The 21,983-nt window shown below is 37.7% G+C and overlaps 1 protein-coding gene across 1 annotated transcript; it reads right to left on the bottom strand.

The window, feature by feature from the left end:
* Nucleotides 1–1,727: 1,727 nt before the first annotated feature.
* LOC129279767 (monocarboxylate transporter 2-like) lies at nucleotides 1,728–20,974 on the bottom strand. The gene is made up of 4 exons (XM_064112593.1): nucleotides 20,854–20,974; nucleotides 10,416–10,556; nucleotides 5,344–6,243; nucleotides 1,728–4,547 (listed from the first exon to the last, which is right to left on the bottom strand). Exons 1-4 carry the CDS (start codon nucleotides 20,972–20,974, stop codon nucleotides 4,375–4,377), a joined length of 1,335 nt encoding a protein of 444 aa, XP_063968663.1. The 3' UTR covers nucleotides 1,728–4,374.
* Between the last annotated feature and the right edge of the window lie 1,009 nt (nucleotides 20,975–21,983).

The following is a 21,983-nucleotide window of genomic DNA, read 5'->3' on the forward strand; positions in this document are numbered from 1 at the left end:
TGGTTATGCAGTTTCCAACATATTTAGACATTGAATCTTGCATGTCTTGTCCCCAGGGATGAATCATGTCAACCTTTGATTTGTGATATACTTATTATTTTCAAGAATTCCTACAGACAGTCCTGAAATTAATCCGTATTTAAACGCAAATATCATTACTTTTAACATCTAGCTGCAGGTTTGCATTTTGTAACTTTACTCTTCATTCTTGCAAACAGTTCTGAAATACATATTTATGTGGTTTAATTGTCAAAGCTTTTTACCACGCGCTGATTTGATAAGTGAGATACAAATCCTCTCCGTTCATTTAAAAAAAACAATCATTAAAATGCCACTTGTTAGGTGGGGATATATATATATATATATATATATATAAATCAGCTCGCTTCGCGCTCGCATTGCGCCGATGAGATACGTATCCTTTTCATCAATTCCTACAAATAGTCCTTCAAAATTTACCCCAGGGGTATCTCAGTAACTTTTTCTAAAATAAAATTATTCGAGAATACTTGGTTGATACTTAGGCAATGAACCTGGCAAGGTATTGATGAATGAGATGGTGCTGTCAGGGCTACTGGTTTCTATGACTTTTGTATATTACATCAAATCGTCTTCGTCAAGTAAAAGTGCAACTTTATCTTAAATGAATGTAAAGATGTTCAGGTAAGATACAAAAGAAAACAAAACAAAATGCACACACACACAGGAATTCACGATTTAGGATTATATTTAAAATGTATTTATCATTGAATTCTTTTCCACATGTTATTGTATTCCAGACCTGAGGCAAGTGAGATATAAACATTTCCATTACAAAGAAATCTTTCGGACCTGACGTAATGATCAAAATATAGTGAAAGGCGGCCCACACTATAAACAACAATTCCAAGAAATAGAAGGAGGTTCTCACAAACAAACTATAATCAAACATGAATTACGACAATTTTTTGTAGCCAAAGGAAGTTTGTTGGGAGGAAAGATGAGACCCATAGCCGAGTCTTCTTTGGTATGTACGGATTGGGAGATGGGTTCAGCGTCCCAAGTTTATTTTAAGTTTGATTGACTCGTTTCCTCTATTAAAATGCTCGTTGTGGAGTTATACAAAGGGCCTATTAAGGTAAACATGGAATATGAAGTATAAGATAATGAGCCCCGTTTTTTTTCCAACAAAGTGTATTTGTATTGCAAATGATTTCAGTTGAATTTATTTTGATACATTTGATTTGCATTGAACGTGCATAGAAGTGTTGATTAACACAGAATTGAAACTGATCGAGAATGGTGTTTCCACATTGTTGGTTACCATGGTTACGAGCTTTGCATTCCACGTATGCAAATTTAGCTGAAGAGAACATGGAGAAGGGGGCATTAAACTGTGTGCAGTAAGAGTAGCCTAATCATAAGAGTCGTGAGAATCATCGACCGTTTTCAGCACGCAGCGGACAAAGTCACGCCTCCAAAAACTCATTTATTCTTTTAAAAATCAAATTTACATTAATTTTATGACTATTAAGTGATCATTGATTAACTGATATTACTTGGTATTTTTTTTATTGCTGCTGGGATCAGATTTATTATTTTCCACACAGTAGTGGATGTATAAACTTGAGTTAAATACTTTGTGTAAAATGACGTCCTTATTCAAGATTATTTCAGATATCATATTTATGTCAATAACATTAATAAACCTTTTTCAATTAACCCATTGTACAGTGCGTCCCAGAAAAAAACGAGTGCGTCCCAGAAAAAACGAAACCGAGATTAAGCGATGATTTATCATAACTTAATCACAAATACAATAGACAAATGACCTACCATTGTAAAGCTTAGAATCTCCCCTTTCATCTGAAATTACTTTGATTATTTCTCATTCACGCATGAGTGAGCAAAAACAATTTGAAGAGGGGTTACCGAAAAGTCATTTGGCGGGCTGTATCTGGGTTTCAAAAAGAAAACCACATTGTCAAAAAGTTCAATATCTGCTCTTTAATTTGATACCTCAATTACAGAAAATGGTCGAGAAATTACAAAGTTCTGGCTATTTGAAAAAAGGCTTGAATTTCAATAATTTCATGAAATGAAGAGGTTCCACAGGCAAGCGTTCAAACTCACTTGACACTCGGTTTTGTTGACGATCAGCCATGCGTTACGTCTTTTGTTAACCATGCGATAGCTTCTGTGGGAAACCGGTGAAAACACGTTTATGTAATGAAATTATGGAAATACAAGCATTGTTTCGAGGTAACATAACTTTTTTACTTCTTGACCATTTTTTGTGATTAAGGTATCAAATAAAAGAGCAGATATTGAACTTTTTAGGCATGTGATTTTCTTTTTGAAATTCAGATACCCCCCGCCAAATGAGTTTTTGGTATCCTTTGTTCAAATTGTTTTTGCTCACTCATGCGTGAATGAGGAATACTCTAAGTAATATCAGATGAAAGAGGAGATTCTAAGCTTTACATTGATAGGTCATTTGTCTATTTTATTTGTGTTTAAGTTATGATAAATCATCGCTTAATCTCGGTTTCGTTTTTTCTGGGACGCACTGTATAGCTACTTTTTCTTCTGATTCCTGTTTTATTAAAAATGTAAGTAAAAAGAGTGAGAGCAGAAGAAAATATCTCGTCCCTGCAGCTGAAGTACGGTGCCTATCAACATAATATAATTGTAATTTATTGAATATTATTAGATTATTTCATTTATCGCTCATATTTTTTTAAAAGGTTAGCCCGAGTCAAATTTTGTTGGTTTCCATCAGGACCCGTATTATAATCAATACATTAAAACATTGCATAAATACATCCAGATTTACTGCATGTATATTTCTATATAAATTTCTTTTGCAAAGAAAGATGGTCAATACGAAAATATTTCTATCAGGTCAAGCTCGCGAAGTCGGAAATAAGATTCCTGGCTTGCTATTTTCGAGTGGTACATAATAAAAGTTATTCATTATTTCACAATTAGCTTCCTGAAACACCATGGGATTTGAAATGCGGCATGTGCGTTGGTCATTATTATCATACCTTATTATTATTAATTAATTTTTTATTTTTAGGGGGGAGGGAGGGGGCAACACTTGCTTCCGAACGTAACTAGATTATTTAGATACAACGAGCATGCTGAGTGACTATTACTTCATCAATATGGAAACTAGATTTTAAAAAGATTTTCGATTCGACAGCTTAGGTTGCCCGATTTGACATGTTTGATGCAATCAAGACGAGATAAATAAAGAATCTTTCTTTGAGAGAACAATGTACAGAATAACGATTTGAAATCGAGTGTCAATTTGAATAGCTTAGTATCTTATAATGGAAACGTGCATTATTAAAACTATACATGATTTGAACATCTATGGAGAAACGCATGACTCATCATTAGTTAATCCATATCTTGGTAATAAACAGATTTGAAATGTCTTGGTAATTTTTTCATCAAAACGTATATGCTTCATTATCTACTGTATATACCCTGTATAATAACCAGTAAAAGTCTGTAATGTAATAACTTTTACACACAATTACCAAAATCGACCAACATAGGCAAAATTCAAATGGCTTCCTGAGATTAGATACAAAGAATAATAATGATCTTTCAAAAAGTCTGATGAACTAAAATATCGGTTCTCCTTTGTACAATATGTGCCAGCACATGCGATATATAATGATCAGATGATGATGATGATGATGATGATGATGACGAGATGAAGATGATGATTATGCGATGAAGAAGAAGATGATGATGATGAATATGATAATGGTAATGATGATGATAATGATGATGAAAATGACAAGAAAATGACACTGTTAAAATTAACTTAAACAACGCTGTTTACTATGTGAATCGCACAGTAGTTGTTTAAACATTTTAAACAAGTTTTTAAAAATCTTAAACAACAAAGTGTAAATTCAAATATCTGATTATCAATAATTTAAGCATGGTTGTTTAAGATTTTAAACACTTGTTTTAACAACTACTGTGCGATTCACATAGTCAACAGCGTTGTTTCAATTATTTGTAATAGTGTAATAACCACAAGCTAATGTTTACTTCGACTAGAAAAAACAAAGGGATACAAAACAAAAAACAACATAGAACTGCGCTCTGGAGAGTTTCAAGCGTGATCCTAGAGGGGGCCAAATAGGTCTCGCTCCCCTTCCCTTCCCCAATCCCTTTTCTTTCCGTTGTCTTCATTGCCATTTTTATTGTTGCAAAAATGCTCCCCCCCCCCCAGATCAATCTTGTATCCGCTCATGTAGCAGTTATTTTCTGAATAGTAATAACAGTTAATGTAATGCTGATTTAAAAAAATATTATATTTCTGATATAATGCGTTTTAGGAAATTTCAAATCATCTATGAATTCTCGTTAGAGTTTATATTCCAAATGCTTGGATCCATTTAGGGTCAAATCCTCCTTCTTCTTTCGCTGACAGCTCTGAACAACGACAAACCCGATATAGCATAGTGAGATGAGAACCTCAGCTAAACCAAATGCAACGAAGACCAACTTGTAATCCTGCGTCAGGTCGTAAATGAGACCTATATTATGGAGAGGAAAAAAAAAAGAAAAAAAAAAGAAATGTGTAAAACAGTATTCTCAGAAATGAAATGAAAATTATTTAGATTGGAGAACAGTTTAGAAAATTGTAACAGGTACGATAAGGTGATGTATTTAGAAAGGCAAAGTTAGCTTGAAAAAAAGATAGTCATCGAACAAAAGATTAACGGTATAATAAAAAATAAGAATCATTATCTGTTACTTAATGACTGTAAAATGATATGAAGGGACGATATTTAAGGATTTTTTCATCTTAGAAATGGTATCATTGAAGATCAATGAAATTTAAGTCTATATGAATATTACTGATATAATGAAAAGCATTAATCTATGCACAATAAAGAATCAGTTGGTACCCATCCTCGTCCCCTTAAATATAAAAAAAAAACACACAGAAAACAATACACCATCTAGTTGGCCGGCAATTTTCTGTCATTTAAAATATTGAAGAAAATAGCAAATCGAATTATGAACAAAACTTTGCATATTATCAAATGAAAGAATTTATGTTTTATACTGGTAGCAAACAAAAATCTTGTTTCCTTCATATAGCGAAGTCATGGGCGTCTGAAAAAAAGACAATATCCAAACTTTGAACGGGATTCTCTCATAATTGTGTTTGGGGACCAACTCAACTGATAAAATAACTGACGAGCATTTACGCCATCTACGACGGAAATCTGATGAAGCTTACAGCCTTACAAGACAGTGAGAGGTTATATGCCAGCTAATAAAAAGGAAAAGTGGACGTTTTTTCATGGCATCAAGAGAACTCACCTGAACCCATCCCTCCCGTGATGGTCCCAATAGCATAGAAGAATAATGCTAAACCAAATCCCATGGTGAAGTCCTCATTCGGCAAGGCATACTTGACCCCGACTGAGATGTAGACGCTGGTGTGGTAGATCAAGACACCGATCAGAAATGCATGAATAGCCTGAAAGACATAGTGGCTGCTTGCAAGGTCCAGGAAGAAAACAAAAGCGCCGATCAGGGAGGTAGCAGCGGGTAGCTTCAGACCGACTTGGGGATAGAAGACGAGGAAGATGGATGTACAGACAAGGCCAGTGATGCCGCCGATCCCACCGAGCATGGCAAGATAGGCAGCCCTGGACTGGCTAATGCCCAGTGATTCGGCGTGAGGCACAAGGAACAAGGTCCAACCCATCCACACGACCATCATCAACAGGTTTGGCAACAGGAGGAGCACGAAACTCGGGGTCCTTCGCAGGACAGATAGGTTTGTGATGTCGAAGATGTAGTCGATCCAGGATGTAGTCCTTTGTTTGGTTTTTATATCGTCAGTGTTGCTTTTGGAAGACATGTCGTGGACGCTGTTCACGCCATCTTCAACGGCTTCCCTTTTATTAGCGTCGTTGTAACGTTTCTGGACGCGCATGTATTCTATGTCATTTTCTCCCTTCTTCCACCTCTTTTTTCTCCTTGGTGGCCGGAGAACGAGGGCACATACGACCAGGTTAAGACTTAATCCTCCGAGAATCAGTATAGTACCGGCCAACCCGTAGATCTCCAGGAGGTTCTCGGTGATCACCGGGGTGATGAAGGCACCAGTGGGTGATCCGATCAGGGAAATGGTGTTGATGACATCAAACTTGGCAAGGAAGTGTTGATGGAGATTGGTCGTTATGGTTATCACCAAGAATACGTTTCCTAAACCTTAATTGAAGAAAAGATAAAAAAAGGTGTAAGAAAAATATCAATTAATAATGATTAAAAACACACTGTAAAAACTGGTTTGTTTCAAAGTTCAACCTTACACCGGTCGGTGTCCATATATGAATATTATCATGATTATACCCCAAGGTGTTAAAATCATACACTAGATTGAACAAAACACCATATGTGTAAAACTAACAATCACAATTGGTGTAATAACACCCATGGGTGATAATCTAACACGTTAAATGTTGTTAACAGGCGGTTAAATGACATTTGCTCCGGCGACAATTGCTCCGCGGCAAACTCCACACATTAACGGAATGACCAATTTCAACCCTGGATTTAACACTATACCCTATCCTAAACCTAACACTAAACCCAACACCAAACCATATTGCAACCCTAACCCTATGTCTTAGACGAAAAAAAAACCGGAGCAAATGTCGTGTCACCTTTTTCGGTTTAGCATGAGGTCATGATAGCGACCATTTTTTTAAATGGTGAAATGGATACATATTTAAATTAATGATTGCCTGAAATTCATCACTTACCTAGTCATTCATCACAACTAACGGGTAAAACTTCCAATGAATGAGAACAACGACCCACTGACTTAGTCTATTGACCTGTCTTGACTTTAATATGAGGATTTTTTAGGATTCTTATCAAAACTACAAGACCCACATCAATATATTGAAAAAAAGTAATGGCTTGCAAGCCATTACTTTTTTTTTTTTTTTTACAAAGGCGTAACAGGCGCGGGAGGGCGAGGAAGGGGGGGGGGGGAGGGGGCAAGCTGCCCCCCGGCGGATTTCACCGAGAAACAAAAAGGAAAATAGCATAGGGAGAAAGAGTGAAAGGGAAATGGAAAGAAAGAAACAAACAAACAAACAAAGAAAAGGGAAAAGGGGCAAAATGAAAAGGAAAAGAAAAAAGAACATAAATAGGGAAAATGGAAGGAAAGCCTGAAAAGGAAAAAAGGGAGAACATGTGAGGAAGTACAAAATATCATGAATTACTAATATATAACCATGATTAGCAAGAGATGGATATAAAGTCAAAAGATATGACTCAATGGCACGGGCAAGAATGGCGGGAAAATGGGAGAAAAAGGCAAAACGAAACGGGAAATGAAGGTAGACCCAAAAGCTAAATTGGAAAATAAGATTATGTAGAAAAGGAACAAGAAGATTGAGACTTGGAACATCTCACTGTTTAAAGTTTTAAATCAGCTAATGGATACCCATGTTCATATATGTGGCTATGCCTCCATCTCTGTTCAAAAGAGCATTGAATATCTAGTCTTGATGACGTCATATCAATCGTACGAATGGCTACGGTTTGAATCCAATTTGGCCTCAACTGTCAGTACAGGCAAGAAACCAGCGCCCTTTACAAAATATTTCATTGTCTACATCGATTCTGTGTGAAAATATGAACTTTGGCTGTTGAGTGTGTCAAGGGCACACTCTCTTGCTATTGTTATTATTTTTCAATAATAAAGGACCTTCGAATTAAATTCTTGTACACAGAAAGATACGCAGAGCTTGTATATTGAACGTGACATTTTCAGTACACACATGCAGGCTTGAATTACATGGCCTAAGAATCGGTTTATACTCGAAAAAAGATCACGGGGTCCTGGCTCTTTTAATTTTGATGGTAAATTTTCACCCAAATTGACTTAGATTGCAAATTTCATGCAACATTTTTATATGGCCTGTCCATTCTCAAGATAATCGAATACACGTCAGTAATTGTATGTGGAACCTAGAGATCGGCATTTCCTTTATCTGTAACAGATAAACGAAACAGTCGATGTTAGGTTTTTTTTACGACATTCGGCAATAAAACGAAATAACGAAATAAAAACAATTTGTCTACAACACCCTTCCCTGGGGCGGATCCAGCTTTCGCCAATAGGGGGGGGGGGGGGCCGAAAAATATTTTCATCAACAATTTTCTCGATTGGCCGCTATATTCTGATTTTTGGTTGGTTTTTCAGGGGGTAGTCCTAAGTAAAGACTGAAGTTTTAGTTTTTATTGCTATAAACAAGATAAGTTATCTCATGGGTCTTAATATAAAATGCGAGTGCGAAGCGTGAGCAGAAATTTTAATATAGTAACGTGAAAAGGGACTCAATTAGGACTGTTTTTAGTGATTAATGGATACAGTATCACCAATTAAATAATGAGTGTGCGAAGCGCGAGCACAACATTTTTGATATTCCGACCTGAAAACTTGACAGTCTAAGCACGTTTTTATTCAAATAAAGAACAAGATGTGTCTCAAACATATAAATGCGAGCGCGAAGCACGAGCTTAAATTTTTCCTGACATGATAAGGGGCATTTTGAGAAATTTTGGTAAGAATTTCCAAAAAGGATAGGTATCTCACAAATCAAACAATGTGAGCGCGCAGCGCGAGCTGAATTTTTTAATATATTATATTAACAGTTGGTATAAATCAAACAAAATAATGAAAGCTTGATGCTCGAGCTAAAATATTGTGTGCAAATTGATTCCAGAACTGGACATATTAAGTGCCATTTAATCCTCTTGAATGAGATTCATTACACAGGCAATGCGAGCGCGAAGCGCGAGCGAAAATTGTTATATAAATTCTATTTTCCAATTCTTCCCCCACCTTTTTCTTGTTTCCTTTCGAGTCGGGCCGGCCGTTACGAGGCTGTAAATTACACATCATTGGTATAATACCTCTTTCTTACTTTTCTTTCTGTTTTTCATCGTTTCTATCAAGTTAAAGAGTACACCTTTTTTCTGCAGGTTGCCAAAAAATAGGGGGGGGGGGCCGGGGCCGGCTCGGCCCCCTCCTGGATCCGCGCCTGCTTCCCTACTTTCTCTTTGGTCCCATTCAACATGGTCTACAACGTCGACTAACCAACTGGTCAAATTATCATTTAACCCATTTACGATTTTGTCTGCATTTCCTCTAATGTACGCTTGGTCTAATACCACTCAATTTTCATGTTTAGAACTGCTAATATGAAACAAGTTTTCATTTGACAGAGTAAGAAAAATAATAATAAGAAGAAGACGAAGTGGAAAAGGGGCGCTTCGTGGTCTAGTGGTTTTGACCCTCTTCTTTTAAACAGAAGGTCGTGGGTTCGAATCCTAGCCATGCCGTTTTTGTTTTGCTTGAGCAAGAAATTTATCCACATTGCATTGTACTCGTCACAGGTGAGGTGCATGATAGGTTCCTGGAAGAACTAATTCCTTGAATGCTCTAGAGCCGCTGAAAAAAAGTTTAAACTCGGGCTAAAGCCGGGGTAATGATTGCATTACATGGCGACACCCCAGGCAAAATAAAAGGCTTTAAAAAAGTGTTATATAAATCCAGGTACACAGCAAATCGCTGTTTAGATTTTATACATATACACTATATACTATACGAACCTTACATCCGTTTTTAACAGTTTAAACAACCATGCTTAATTTTAAATTAAATACTTAATATCAAATGCAAACACTTGTGAAACTGTTTAAACACTTACTGTAAGGTTCATAATAAACAGCATTTTTTTATGGAAAAGAATTAATGAATTAAATTGAAAATTGAATTGAATAAACGTTTTTAACACTATTTTTACTGTGTACTACTATTATTATTGTCATTATTATCATTATTATTATTAACATTATTACTATTATTATTTTCATTATTATTATCATTATTATTATTATCGTTATTATTATGCTTAGTATTATTATCATTTTATCATTAGGCCTATTGTGGAGCGTTGTGGTTCAGTGGATTAGTCTTCGGACTTTGAAACAGAATGTCGTGGGTTCGAATCCCAGCCATGGCGTAATTTATCCACATTGTAATTTATCCACAAGAAATGTATCCACATTGTGCTGTACTCGACCCAGGTGAGGTAAATGGGTACCCCGCAGGAATTTATTCCTTGAAATGACACCGCGCTGTAAAAGGCTGCGGGGCTAACAAGGCCAGTGTAATAATATCAAAAGAAGCGCATAGAGACGCATATTGCAGTGGTATGCGCTATATACTCTAAGCATGTTGGTATTATTATTATCATCATCATTATAATTATCATAATTATTATTATTATCATTAATATTACCATTATTATTATTATTATCACTGGAAGTATACCAAATTGGCATTAACCAGAAAAACTCACCTAAAGTGGCCATGCACACACCAAGAGGAAGGACTCGAGTACAGAAGGCAGCTCCTATCGTCCCACTACTGCAGAGAAGGGCACCGAAGACACCCAACTTTCGAGCAGTCACTCGCTTCAAGATGAAGGCCCCCAGTGGCGCTGAATGCAATAGATTTGAAAGGCTTTTTTAGGAGACTAATGAATATTTTGTAATTGTGTAAATTCATTTGTAGTCAAAAACCTAATTGTAGATTTTTTTACGAAAGATGAAAAATATTATCATTCATGTTTAAAGGACAAGTCCACCCCAACAAAAAGTTGATTTGTATAAAAGAAAAAAATCCAACAAGCAAAACGCTGGAAATTTCTTCAAATTCAGATGTAAAATAAGAAAGTTATGACATTTAAAGTTTTGCTTAATTTCACAAAACGGTTATCTGCACATTCTGGTTGGTACGCAAATAAGGAGACTAATGACATCATCCACTCACTTTTTCTTTTGTATTTCATTATACGAAATATGAAAAATTCTAATTTTTCTCCTCATTGTCAAGTGAAATCATAATTCCTGAAAATGTGGAATTAGCATTGTTTGATACTATATGGTCAGTCAAGTTGGTCCGTATTGTCAAATCTGTAAAAAATGAAATATTGTATAATTCAAACAATGAAAAAAAAAAAAATAGTGAGTAATGGACATCATCGACTGACTCATTTACATGTCAATGAGTTGTACATATCAATGTTTTGTGAAAAATAAGCGAAATTTAAAGTGCCATAACTTTCTTCTTTTACATCCGATTTTGATGAAATTTTCAACGTTATGCTAGATTGATTTTTCTCTGTTTACTCGAATCAACTTTTTCTGGGATGGACTTGACCTTTAAATACATGTTTCATTTGCAAGGGTAGGTACACTCCAAAGTAAACTACACTTTAGAGTATCCTACAAGAATAATAAATACATATTAATTTATGCTGACATGATCAGGAAAACAAAATTGTAGATCGTGATGATTGAAGAGCAAAGTTGTGAATATTATACAATATACATTATATTTCAATATAGTTTTTTGTGAGACCTTTGGGATATTAACCAATGTTTTTAAGAAGAAAAAAAAGATGGCTTAACCTTCTTCCTTTGAAATCTATTAACCTCATCCAGGCGACAAGACAAGATAACTTCGATTTAATTGTGCAAATCACATGCACCCTATTGTTCTGCTTTATAGCGTCATTGTCATCTTTATATATTTCCGATGATCAGTTGGTACCTCCATAAAACGTCTCAATGTTTCCTGTTGTGTCGAGGTTATCTTGTTTTTCAACCTTATAGCAACGCCGAACTTCTATCTCCTTCTTCTTTTTCTTCTTTTCTCCGTCGTCTTTTTTCTCCTGCTTCTTCCTCTTCTTTTTCTTTTTCTTCTTCTTGTTCTTCTATTTCCTCTTCTTCTCCTTCTTCTTCTTGTTTTTCTTTTTTTTTTCTTCTTGTTCTTCTTATTCCTCTCGTTCTTCTTCTTCTTCTTGATCTTGTTCTTCTCTTCATTATTACTATTATTATTGTTATTATTATTGCTATTATCATTATTATTAATGCTATTGTTATTATTGTTCTTTCTCGTTTTTCTTCTTTATGTTGTTGTCGTTCTTTTTCTTCCTCTTCCTTTTCTTCTTCTTCTTTCTCCAATGTGGTCCGAGATCACCAGAAATATTCTGCAGGACTGTAAATGAACAACCACACATCTTTATTGTCTTAGGGCAGATAAATTTTGTTATCTTACATGCATGTCTAAGCACTCAAACAGTGTAGCATAATGCACAGTGAAATTTGAGGGGGGGGGGGGCTAGACATGGCGTATGGGGTACATTCTCTAAAGAGCTACGAGCGAGCGAAGCTAGTAAGCAAACATTTAACCCTTTGTCAAACAAGAACTATTTCGACACAATATTCAGAAAATGTACCATATTTCACAATCCCCCCCTATTTTCCCTTTTATTCTTGATCATGAAACCTTTGGGGGTCTTTGGCCGTGGCCCCTACCCCCTGTCTGCACGCCAGTACACTAAAAATATGAGATTTCAAGCAATATTTGTTAAAGTTATACGGTCATCTACTGCCAACTGCCATAAAAATTGACATTAATGACAAATATAAATGAATAGATTTATATCAGTATTTATTGAAAGTAACCGATTTATATTATTAATTTGTTAGAATATTTATGTATCAAATAAATAAACAGAAATTACCGAGTGTATTCTCTGATTTGCTTGTTCAAAAGCAAGAAATCAATTCCTTCCCAACTCGACAAGTACACAATTTCCACATTTTCCCAGTGCGCGCTGTTCTTGCCCTTAAGTCATTTACTTTTACAGGGCCTTCCTTTTGGAATAATTTAGACGTCCATATAATTCAGGCGCCCTCATTATATTCTTTTGAATGTAGGCTGAAAATATTCCTTTTACAATCGTACGCTAGTCAAAGTGGGTAAGCGTCTTGCTCGAGTGACTATCATGTAGAACTCTTCATAATGTATTGATTATTTTTCTTCGTTTGATTTATCTCGCTTCATTGCGTTAGGAATTTTTAACCTTTGATTATCTTCTTCTGGGAACCTATGTCTACAAGCTATGCTTTTTAATAGGTTCCTCATATTTCACGATGCTGTATTTCTTTGTTATAAACACTACAGTTATGTATTTTTTGTCATCATCTTCTCATATGTTCAAGATGTATGTTTTTGTGGAATGTGAAACAATAAATCAAATCAAATCAAATATAATAACCACATACATTGCTAAGCCGTAAATGCCCTTCCTATCATGCCTATTGACAAATAGGAACGATTCTGTCAGATCGTCACATGCCTTTATAACTGCACACAATAATAGTTAAAAGTTGGAGGGGGGGGGGGGCATCTAGAAACTAACCGGCTGAGGGGGCACTGTCATCGCAACTTTGACACCATGCCCGTTTACCATGTTTACTAATTCAAGTACATTGTAAAAGCCCGGGGTTTTTTTAAGGCTGGGCAATGTAGGGGCGTACAATCGGTTTTCCAGACAAAAATGTAATACTCTACCTCTTCTTCAATATTTGATTCCATTTCCTTTCTTTACTGCACCATGAACATTTAGCTACCCCCCCCCCCCCCCCCGGGGCACTTACATTGACGAGGGGATACCATGCGCGATCCAAAAACACGTAAAAAGGGTGGCTTTTTCAAGATAGGGCACGTTACGTACGTAACGTAATAAGGGTGTCAAAAACACTAAAATAATGAAAAAAAAGGGTATCTATTTCGCTAGGAAAGCTGCGTGTTTAGGATCAAGTTTGCGAGGGAAAGACTCCAATGTTTTTTTTATTAAGGATGTACTTTTTGCCCCAACACTCAGTACGATTTGCGCGAGGTGGGGCTGTACTAAATCCAATGATGTAGGTAAAGGTAAAACCGACGACCCGTGACCCGTCACGTCCGTGACATAACAATTAAAATATCGCTGTACTTGTGTAGGAGTTCAATTCAGGGAATGCTTGCCAAGAGTATCGTTTTGTTTCCAATACTTGTTAAGGGATGCATTTCAAAATATAGATAAATACGTCTATAGGGTGCTCTCCGAGACCCCATGGTCGCGCGTGGTATCCACTCGTCAATGGTAGTGCCCCCCCCCTCCCGGAAGCTACTCATATTATTGGTTCATTATTTCCCAGGTAACAAGCCAACGTTGGCTCCACGTTGGAAACTTGAAAGTCGTTGGACGTTGGGAAAACTTGATGGATTAACGTTGAATCGACGTTGGAAACTAGTTTGATGGAAAGATGATGGACAATCAACAATGACACGACGTTGGCAACGTTGGAAACTTGTTAGTCGGAGAGTTGTTGGACAGTCGACAATGTCACAACGTTGGAAACACGTTTGATTGGATAGTTGTTGAACAGCCAGCAAAGGCACAACGTTGGCAACGTTGGAAACTAGTTCGCTGGAAAGTTGTTGAACAACCGACAATGGCACAACGTTGACAAAGTTGGAAACTAGTTTGTTGGAGATTTGTTGGACGGTCGACAATGGCACAACGTTGGAGACTAGTAAGTTGGAGAGTTGTTGGACAGTCGACAATGTCACAACGTTGGAGACACGTTTGATTGGATAGTTGTTGACAGCCAGCAAAGACACAACGTTGGCAACGTTGGAAACTAGTTCGCTGGAAAGTTGTTGAACAATCAACAATGACACGACGTTGGCAACGTTGGAAACTTGTTAGTTGGAGAGTTGTTGGACAGTCGACAATGGCACAACGATGGAAATTAGTAGGTTGGAGATTAGTTGGATAGTCAACGATGACACAAGGTTGGCAACGTTGGAAACTAGTTCGATGGAAAGTTGTTGAACAACCAACTATGGCACAACGTTGTCAAAGCTATAAACTAGTTCGATGGAGATTTGTTGGATAGTCGACGATGGCACAACGTTGGAAAGTGGTAGATTGGAGATTAGTTAGATAGTATACAATGACACAACGTTGATAAAGCTGGAAACTAGTTAGATGGAAAGTTGTTGAACAACTGACACTGGCACAACGTTGGAAACTGGTAGATTGGAGATCAGTAGGATAGTCGACGATGACACAACGTTGGCAACGTTGGAAAGTTGTTGAACAACAGACAATGGCACAACATTGGAAACTAGTGTGTTGGAGATTTGTTGGACAGCCAACAACGTCACAACGTTGGAAACGCGTGTTTGATTGGATAGGTGTTGAACAGCCAACAAAGGCACAGCGTTGACTACGTCGGAAACTAGTTCGATGGAGAGTTGCTGAACAACCGACAAAGGAACAACGTTGGAAACTATTTTCTTGGAGATTTGTTGGACAGTCGACAATGGCACAACGTTGACAAAGTTGGAAACTAGTTTGATGGAGAGTTGTTGAACAACGGACAATGGCACAACGTGGACAGCGTAATTGGAATAGTTTATTGGACAGTTAACATTGACACAATGTTGGAAACTATAGTTTGTTGGATATTTGTTTGACAGTCAACATAATATCCCGGCATAATATACACAGTGTTGAGAACGTTAGAAACTGGTTCATTGGAGAATTGATAATTGATAAAGTTGGCGGAGTACAGCAAGTCTGCATATGCCGACTTAACCCAAGACAAGACAAGACTACTGGCATAATTTCCAATGGGGCCAAGGGGGGGGGGGTCGATCAAGTAAGTTTGCTTGTCTATCCATGTCACCCTTGGTATCCCCCAGCAATAAGGGGAAAAGAAATCGAGAGAGAAGGAAAATAATGGGAAGGGAAAGAGGAACTAAAACTAAGTCTAAGGGGAAAACAAAAATAAAGATGGGGTAGAATAGAGAGGCTGCATGCACCTGGGGATGCAAATGTGTCGATTAATATAGAAAATAAAGAAGAAAAACAAGAATAAAAATATAGTTCAAGACCAGAATTTCCAGAAACGCCCTCGTCGATCCTTTGCAGCTGGCAAGGCCTTTCACAGTAAGTACGAGATATGTCATAGGCCTACCGTCACATAACTAGAAGAAATTGAAGAAGGAAATACAAGCATCAAATGTGCCTATTTAAAAATACCATACTATTCTGATGCGCAGAATTAGTCGCGACGTCGGACTCCTTCTGTCATGTCTGTGTAGTCTGCTTCCTTCAATTTTGAACTTGAAGAATCTGGCAGAATTTGGACTGGATCGATAGTGGATATAGATAAGTAAATTCCAGAATATCTAGTGGTCTGGAACAGTACTTATAAGCTGTATATTTAGGACCTACAATCTACAGTTGAATTTTCTTTGCACTTGCAGATAATCGGTAACTGCAACCATTGATCCCCTCCGAAAGATCCCGGAGTCAGCTTCTGTGTGCGTACAGTCCGACGCTAGTATATTCGTGTACTGTGTAAGTAGTAGTAAAGTAGTACTTAACACCAGTCACTGCACAGTATAACATACTAACTAACCTCGTAATTAGCTTGTGTGAGTGACTAATACTAACCTCGCAATACGTGTGAGTGGGAACGAGTATGCGATACCAATGGCAAGGCAACAGTCATTGGATGATTTTCAAAATTCAAGTACAGTGTTGAAATCTGGTGTTGGTGTAACCCACTCCTAGTACCAATGAGGTCCAACATTACATGTATGGACCTCATAGGCGACATCAGTAGTATTTTGTGTCAGAAATCTTTGTGAAGATGATTATTTTTGTATTTTATCAAAACTACAAGCTATCGTACTGTCTAATCATTACATTTCGATCTCACTAATTGAATACATTGTTAGCAATAAAAAAAATTGAAAGAAATGAAGGGGAACTTACATTTTCACGGCTTTTTCCTGATTTTCTGGGCAACTGCTCCTCTCTTCTGACTCGCGATCGAAGCTGATATGAAGATCACGTGATTCGCGTTCTCGTCAGCTGATCGGTTGGTTATTCTTTTCGTCAGACGTTAATAATATATATTTTATAATGCTAGCATTCATCGCTAATTTAGGTGAAAGAGATTGAAGTTAAACAGCGCCAGGTCGGAATCATAATTATTTTGGAAGAGTGTATTTATACACTCGATCTCATACCTGACGTAGACGGCGCTATTCAACAAATGCACAATCTTCAATATAAAAATAAAACAGAAAGAACGCCTTGAACACAGGCCAAAATGCCTAACGATTTCTCCGCGGCATTAACAACTATCGTAAAGGGCGCTCCATTTATCAATAAAGATGGACGCTAAGCTGTCTATGGCGACAAAATTTGCCGCAAATATTTACGAAGAATTGTGAGAAATGGTCTGAAAATGCAACAAAAGAACCGGTGAGTACCGATTAAACATTATTAAATTTATAAATAGATTATACATACCTTGTAGATTTAGTTTTTAAAGGTGATATTAGTGCTTAGTTCTAAGCTAGGGAGGCCCAAACGCGCGTGAGTGGAGTCCCAGTTTATTAGCACGGGTAAGTATTGGGGTGTCGCCTAGAGTGGGTGTAACCCAGGCACCCAAGGGTTCATTACATGCCGCCGCGCACAGAAAAATCAAGCCATAGAAGTCGTGTGTTGTGGACCCAAGAAGTGAGATCCCAGCACGTGCGACCCACTAGTAAGAAATCCACTGCCAAACGCGGTTCGTGGTGCGAGGTTAGTATACTAATACTAACCTGGCAATACGTGTGAGTGTAACCCAGGGAGCTCCGGCCCGCTGCGCGGGCCGGAGCCCAGGGGCTTACCGTGTAATTCAACATACCCACGGTAGTAGCGTGAAGTATGGTCTAAATAATTATCCGAATAAATAGTTAAAACAGAAATTAAGCACTTACCACGATTATATGGATGAAGGTCTAACGAGTGGCAGCTTCCTGACATCGAGGCACAGACTGGAACCTAAAAAAACGAAAAGTTCTGTCGCGGTAGCTCTCCTCTTTCAGAATTCAAAACAAAATGGCCGATTGAGACCGAGACTAATAGCACTAGTGCATTAGTATACATCTCTATGATGTAGACTTTGTCAAATTCGCGCATGCGCCCTACACCCTCGGTACCGGTCTCGAACGGCCATTTTTCTATGAATTCTGAAAGAAGGAGAGCTACCGCGACATAACTTTTTCGTTTTTTGAGGTTCCAGTCTGTGCCTCGATGTCAGGAAAACTGCCAATCGTTAGACCTTCATCCATATAATCGTGGTAAGTGCTTAATTTCTGTTTTAACTATTTATTCGGATAATTATTTAGACCATACTTCACGCTACTACCGTGGGTATGGTGAATTACACGGTAAGCCCCTGGGCTCCGGCCCGCTGAGCGGGCCGGAGCTCCCTGGGTTAGTGTTGGTGTTGTGACAACACCGTACTTGAATCAGGCTGGTGTTAAGATTGACCTCGGAAAATATGGTGTATTTCCGGCAGTTTGTGTTGAAGGCTGGTGTTGATTGTCATCTGCTGAACCCAACACTGCACTACAAGCAATTTCCCCATTCAGCAACACCGACGTACCCCAGGGATTGGGAGAATCGTGATTTAAAGTTCAGTGTTGGTGTTGATGAACTGTAGCTATTACGAACAGGGGGCGAACACGACGAACCATCTCCGTAAAATTATCTTTTACATTTAAGATGAGAGCAAATCATTAGAGTTTTAATACATTTCAATGAAAAATAATATTACGCTTGGTGTTGGAGCTCAGTTCAGCAGCCCTTTCACGCTCTCAACACCGTACACCGTACTTGAAATCACCCAAAATGACTTGCTACCTGGCATTCCTGCCTTATTTATTATACGCTGCCTTGAATTGACTTGGTCGGTCCTGCCTGGCCTAGCCTGGACCGAGTGTTTTCCAACTGCAGTCAAACCTGTAGTTGCTATGTGAGGCATGCTACACTTGACGCTGAAATATCATTTAATAGTTATGGCACGAGCGAGACTAGGCCATGGCCATGCATATTGAGATATCAGTTGACTTCTATCTTAATCAAAAAGAGGCACTCTTTAGTTACAGTAGGCAGTAGCTACGTTACTCTGAGTGAGGCCAAGTTACGCGACCTCCTTTTTTGATTTTGTAAATACTGAGAGACTGCAATTACACATGTGAGTTTTTGTGATGATTACTGACGTTGCAATTGGCATTGCATACCGAGTCATTAAACAATTGTAGACAGAAACAGAGATTGCAACTCGCAAGAAAATGTAATACATCTTAATTTTTATTACATATGCATATGTTTTTTTGGTATTAGTCTTGTTTGAGAAAAAGAGGATGTCAAAAAAGTTTGAATGCTACAAAGGCCTCAATAAATATCACACGTAATTATCTTGATTTCTCTTAATTATGTGAAGAGACTTGTAACAGAAAGAATGAAAAGAAATGAATAGCTGTAATAATAGTTGTAATGTTTTTTGATAGAATCATGAACAGATTACAGATGATGATGGCACAGTGTTGAAAACTGTTTGATGGAGATGGCGCATCGTTGGATTTGTTTAGAATTAGACCAACAAAGAATCAACGTTACAACAACATTTAACCGATATTAGACAAACATTGAATCAACGTTTACGCCAACGTTGGACTAACATTGGACTAAGGTTGAATCAACTTTCCATCAACATTGGACCAACATTATACCAACGTTGGATCAACGTCACCCAACGTTGGACCAACATTGGACCAACGCTGCCATACCTGCCTCATCTGGACAATGATTATGCACTCATGAATATTCATTACATCAGTAAATGACCAAAATTTTAGGTAATATTGCTATAATAATTAGAGTATTTATGTTTATTCAATATTTCCACCATGAAAAGTTTCAGAAAAGTATGTGGCTCCATTACCATATCATATATAATCAAAACATATTATTCTAAGTGAAATATTCAAGGTTAAGTGTGGAAAATGATATTAACTGTATTCTGCCAAGTATAGCAAAGTTGCTCTATATATAGGAGTCAATGACAGGATATAGTGGATAGGTGTAGGATGATAGGAATAGGATATAGGATTAGGATGTAGGATTTTAGGATAGGATAAGACATATGATGATAAAGATTTGAGTGTAGAGTTGTAATTGTGGACTTCACCTTGAAACCAATTAATGTTTTGTTAATTACTGCCATACGTTGGAATAACGTTGGAGCAATGTTGGAGCAACGTTGTAACAATGTTGGAGCAATGTTGCCAGACAACGTTGGAGCATTGTTGCTGGACAGCGTTGAACCAACGTTGTAAACATAGTTGGACTGACGATGTATGCAAGTGCACGTCCATCGCTGCTTCAACGTTGCCCATCAACGTTGCAGCAACGCTGTTATTGATGACTCAGCCGACATTATACCAACGTTGGAGCATTGATGGTGGACAACGTTGAACTGACGTTGGAAATGTTGTTGGTCTGACGATGTATGGACGTGCACTTCTATCGATGATACAACGTTGCTTACCAACGTTGTAGCAATGTTGTATTTGACTATTTAGCCAACATGGGATCAACGTTGCCAGACAACGTTGAAACATTGTTGCTGGACAACGTTGAACTAACGTTGGAAATGTTGTTGGTCTGACGATGTATGCGCGTGCACTTCTATCGATGATGCAACGTTGGCCTGCCAACGTTGAGGCAACGTTGGGAAAAAAATTCCCAACGTTGATCCAACGTTGGTCCAACGCTGTATTGTTACCTGGGTTATATTATTATTATTAATATTATCATTATCAGTATTATTACCATCATCATAATCATTACTATTAATATTATTATCATCATTATCATTATTATTATCATCATCATCATAATCATCATCATCATCATTATTATTACACTGAATACACAGTAGGGCGGGTCTTTGTACAGTGTGCTACCACCAGTTGAGAGCCACCAGCATGAACAAAATAACAGCGGAGAAAAGGATCTTAATGATCACAATATTACTTACCCGCCAGGCACCCCAGTGAATCGGCTACACTACACACCAGCCCAATGACAGCATAGCTCGTTCCCATCAGCTCAACTAGATGTGGTATGAAGATGCTGAACGACTTCAACAGTCCTGTCATAATTGCCCAATGGCAGAATTTGCCCACCAAAACTACGAAGCCCCAATGGCAGGAATATTCTTCGTGCGATAAACCCATGGCTGCCCCAGCCTCGTAAGGGGAGATCGAGATCCCCAAAACCTCAGGGAAATGATATAGCTTATCATTGAGACGAGTCTAATTGCAATCTGCTGTTTCGGTCTGCTAAATAGCTCTGATATAGTATTATTCTGAACGTGTATGTGATACGTTCTGTGTATAATACGCATGGAAGAGGTTCATTGTATACGACATCGAGTCTTGCTGTGCATAAGTGTAGTATTGTCAAGTTCAATTATTTTAACTCGTGTGGCTGCGAGTACTGTATTGATTACGGTCGTACGTTGCCTCGATCTCTCTCCGTTTCTCCGTTGTTGTTTTTCTGAAGAAAATATAAGCTGAATATTCCTTAGGTTGACTGTATTGTGCACAGGGGCGGAAATCTCTCCCAAAAGGTAGGGGGGACACAGGGGCGGATCCAGCCTTCGCCAATAGGAGGGGGGGCGGAAATTTGTTTCAGCCATATTTTCCCCGATCGGCAGCTCGAAGATGATTTTTGTTTGTTTCTTTGAAGGAATAGTCCTCATTAGTCACTTCTTAGCTTTATTGTTATAAATTAATATATAATATCATAATCCTTATTTATATGATGCGAGCGCGAAGCGCGAGCTAATTTTTTGGAAATTTTGTGTATTTTTTCCTGAAATTTGAACATTCTGGGCAATGTTTGTTATCCTGAAAAAGATGTGTATGCAACTTAATAATTACTACGAACGCAAAGCGCGAGCAGAAATGAACTGATGGAAAAGATACCTGTTAAAGTAGCATTTAACAATCAAATAATGCGAGCGCGAAGCGCAAGCTAATTTTTTTTTTACATTTCACGCAAAGAATGGGAATTCTAAGCACTTTTTGTAACTCAAGCAGAATAGGTATATAAGTATAGGTATAGGTATATATAGGTATATGATGCGAGCGCGAAGCGCGAGCG

The sequence above is a fragment of the Lytechinus pictus genome, chromosome 17 (genome assembly GCF_037042905.1).
Source record: "Lytechinus pictus isolate F3 Inbred chromosome 17, Lp3.0, whole genome shotgun sequence".
Lineage (NCBI taxonomy): Eukaryota > Metazoa > Echinodermata > Echinoidea > Temnopleuroida > Toxopneustidae > Lytechinus > Lytechinus pictus.

Coding starts and splice junctions, on each gene's coding strand:
- LOC129279767 (XM_064112593.1), bottom strand. CDS start 20,974: ATGACAGGACTGTTGAAGTCGTTCAGCATCTTCATACCACATCTAGTT. Junction 10,557..20,853: donor TTCACTGGGGTGCCTGGCGG/GTAAGTAATATT, acceptor TATTGCATTCAG/CGCCACTGGGGGCCTTCATC. Junction 6,244..10,415: donor TGTGTGCATGGCCACTTTAG/GTGAGTTTTTCT, acceptor TCTTCAATTAAG/GTTTAGGAAACGTATTCTTG.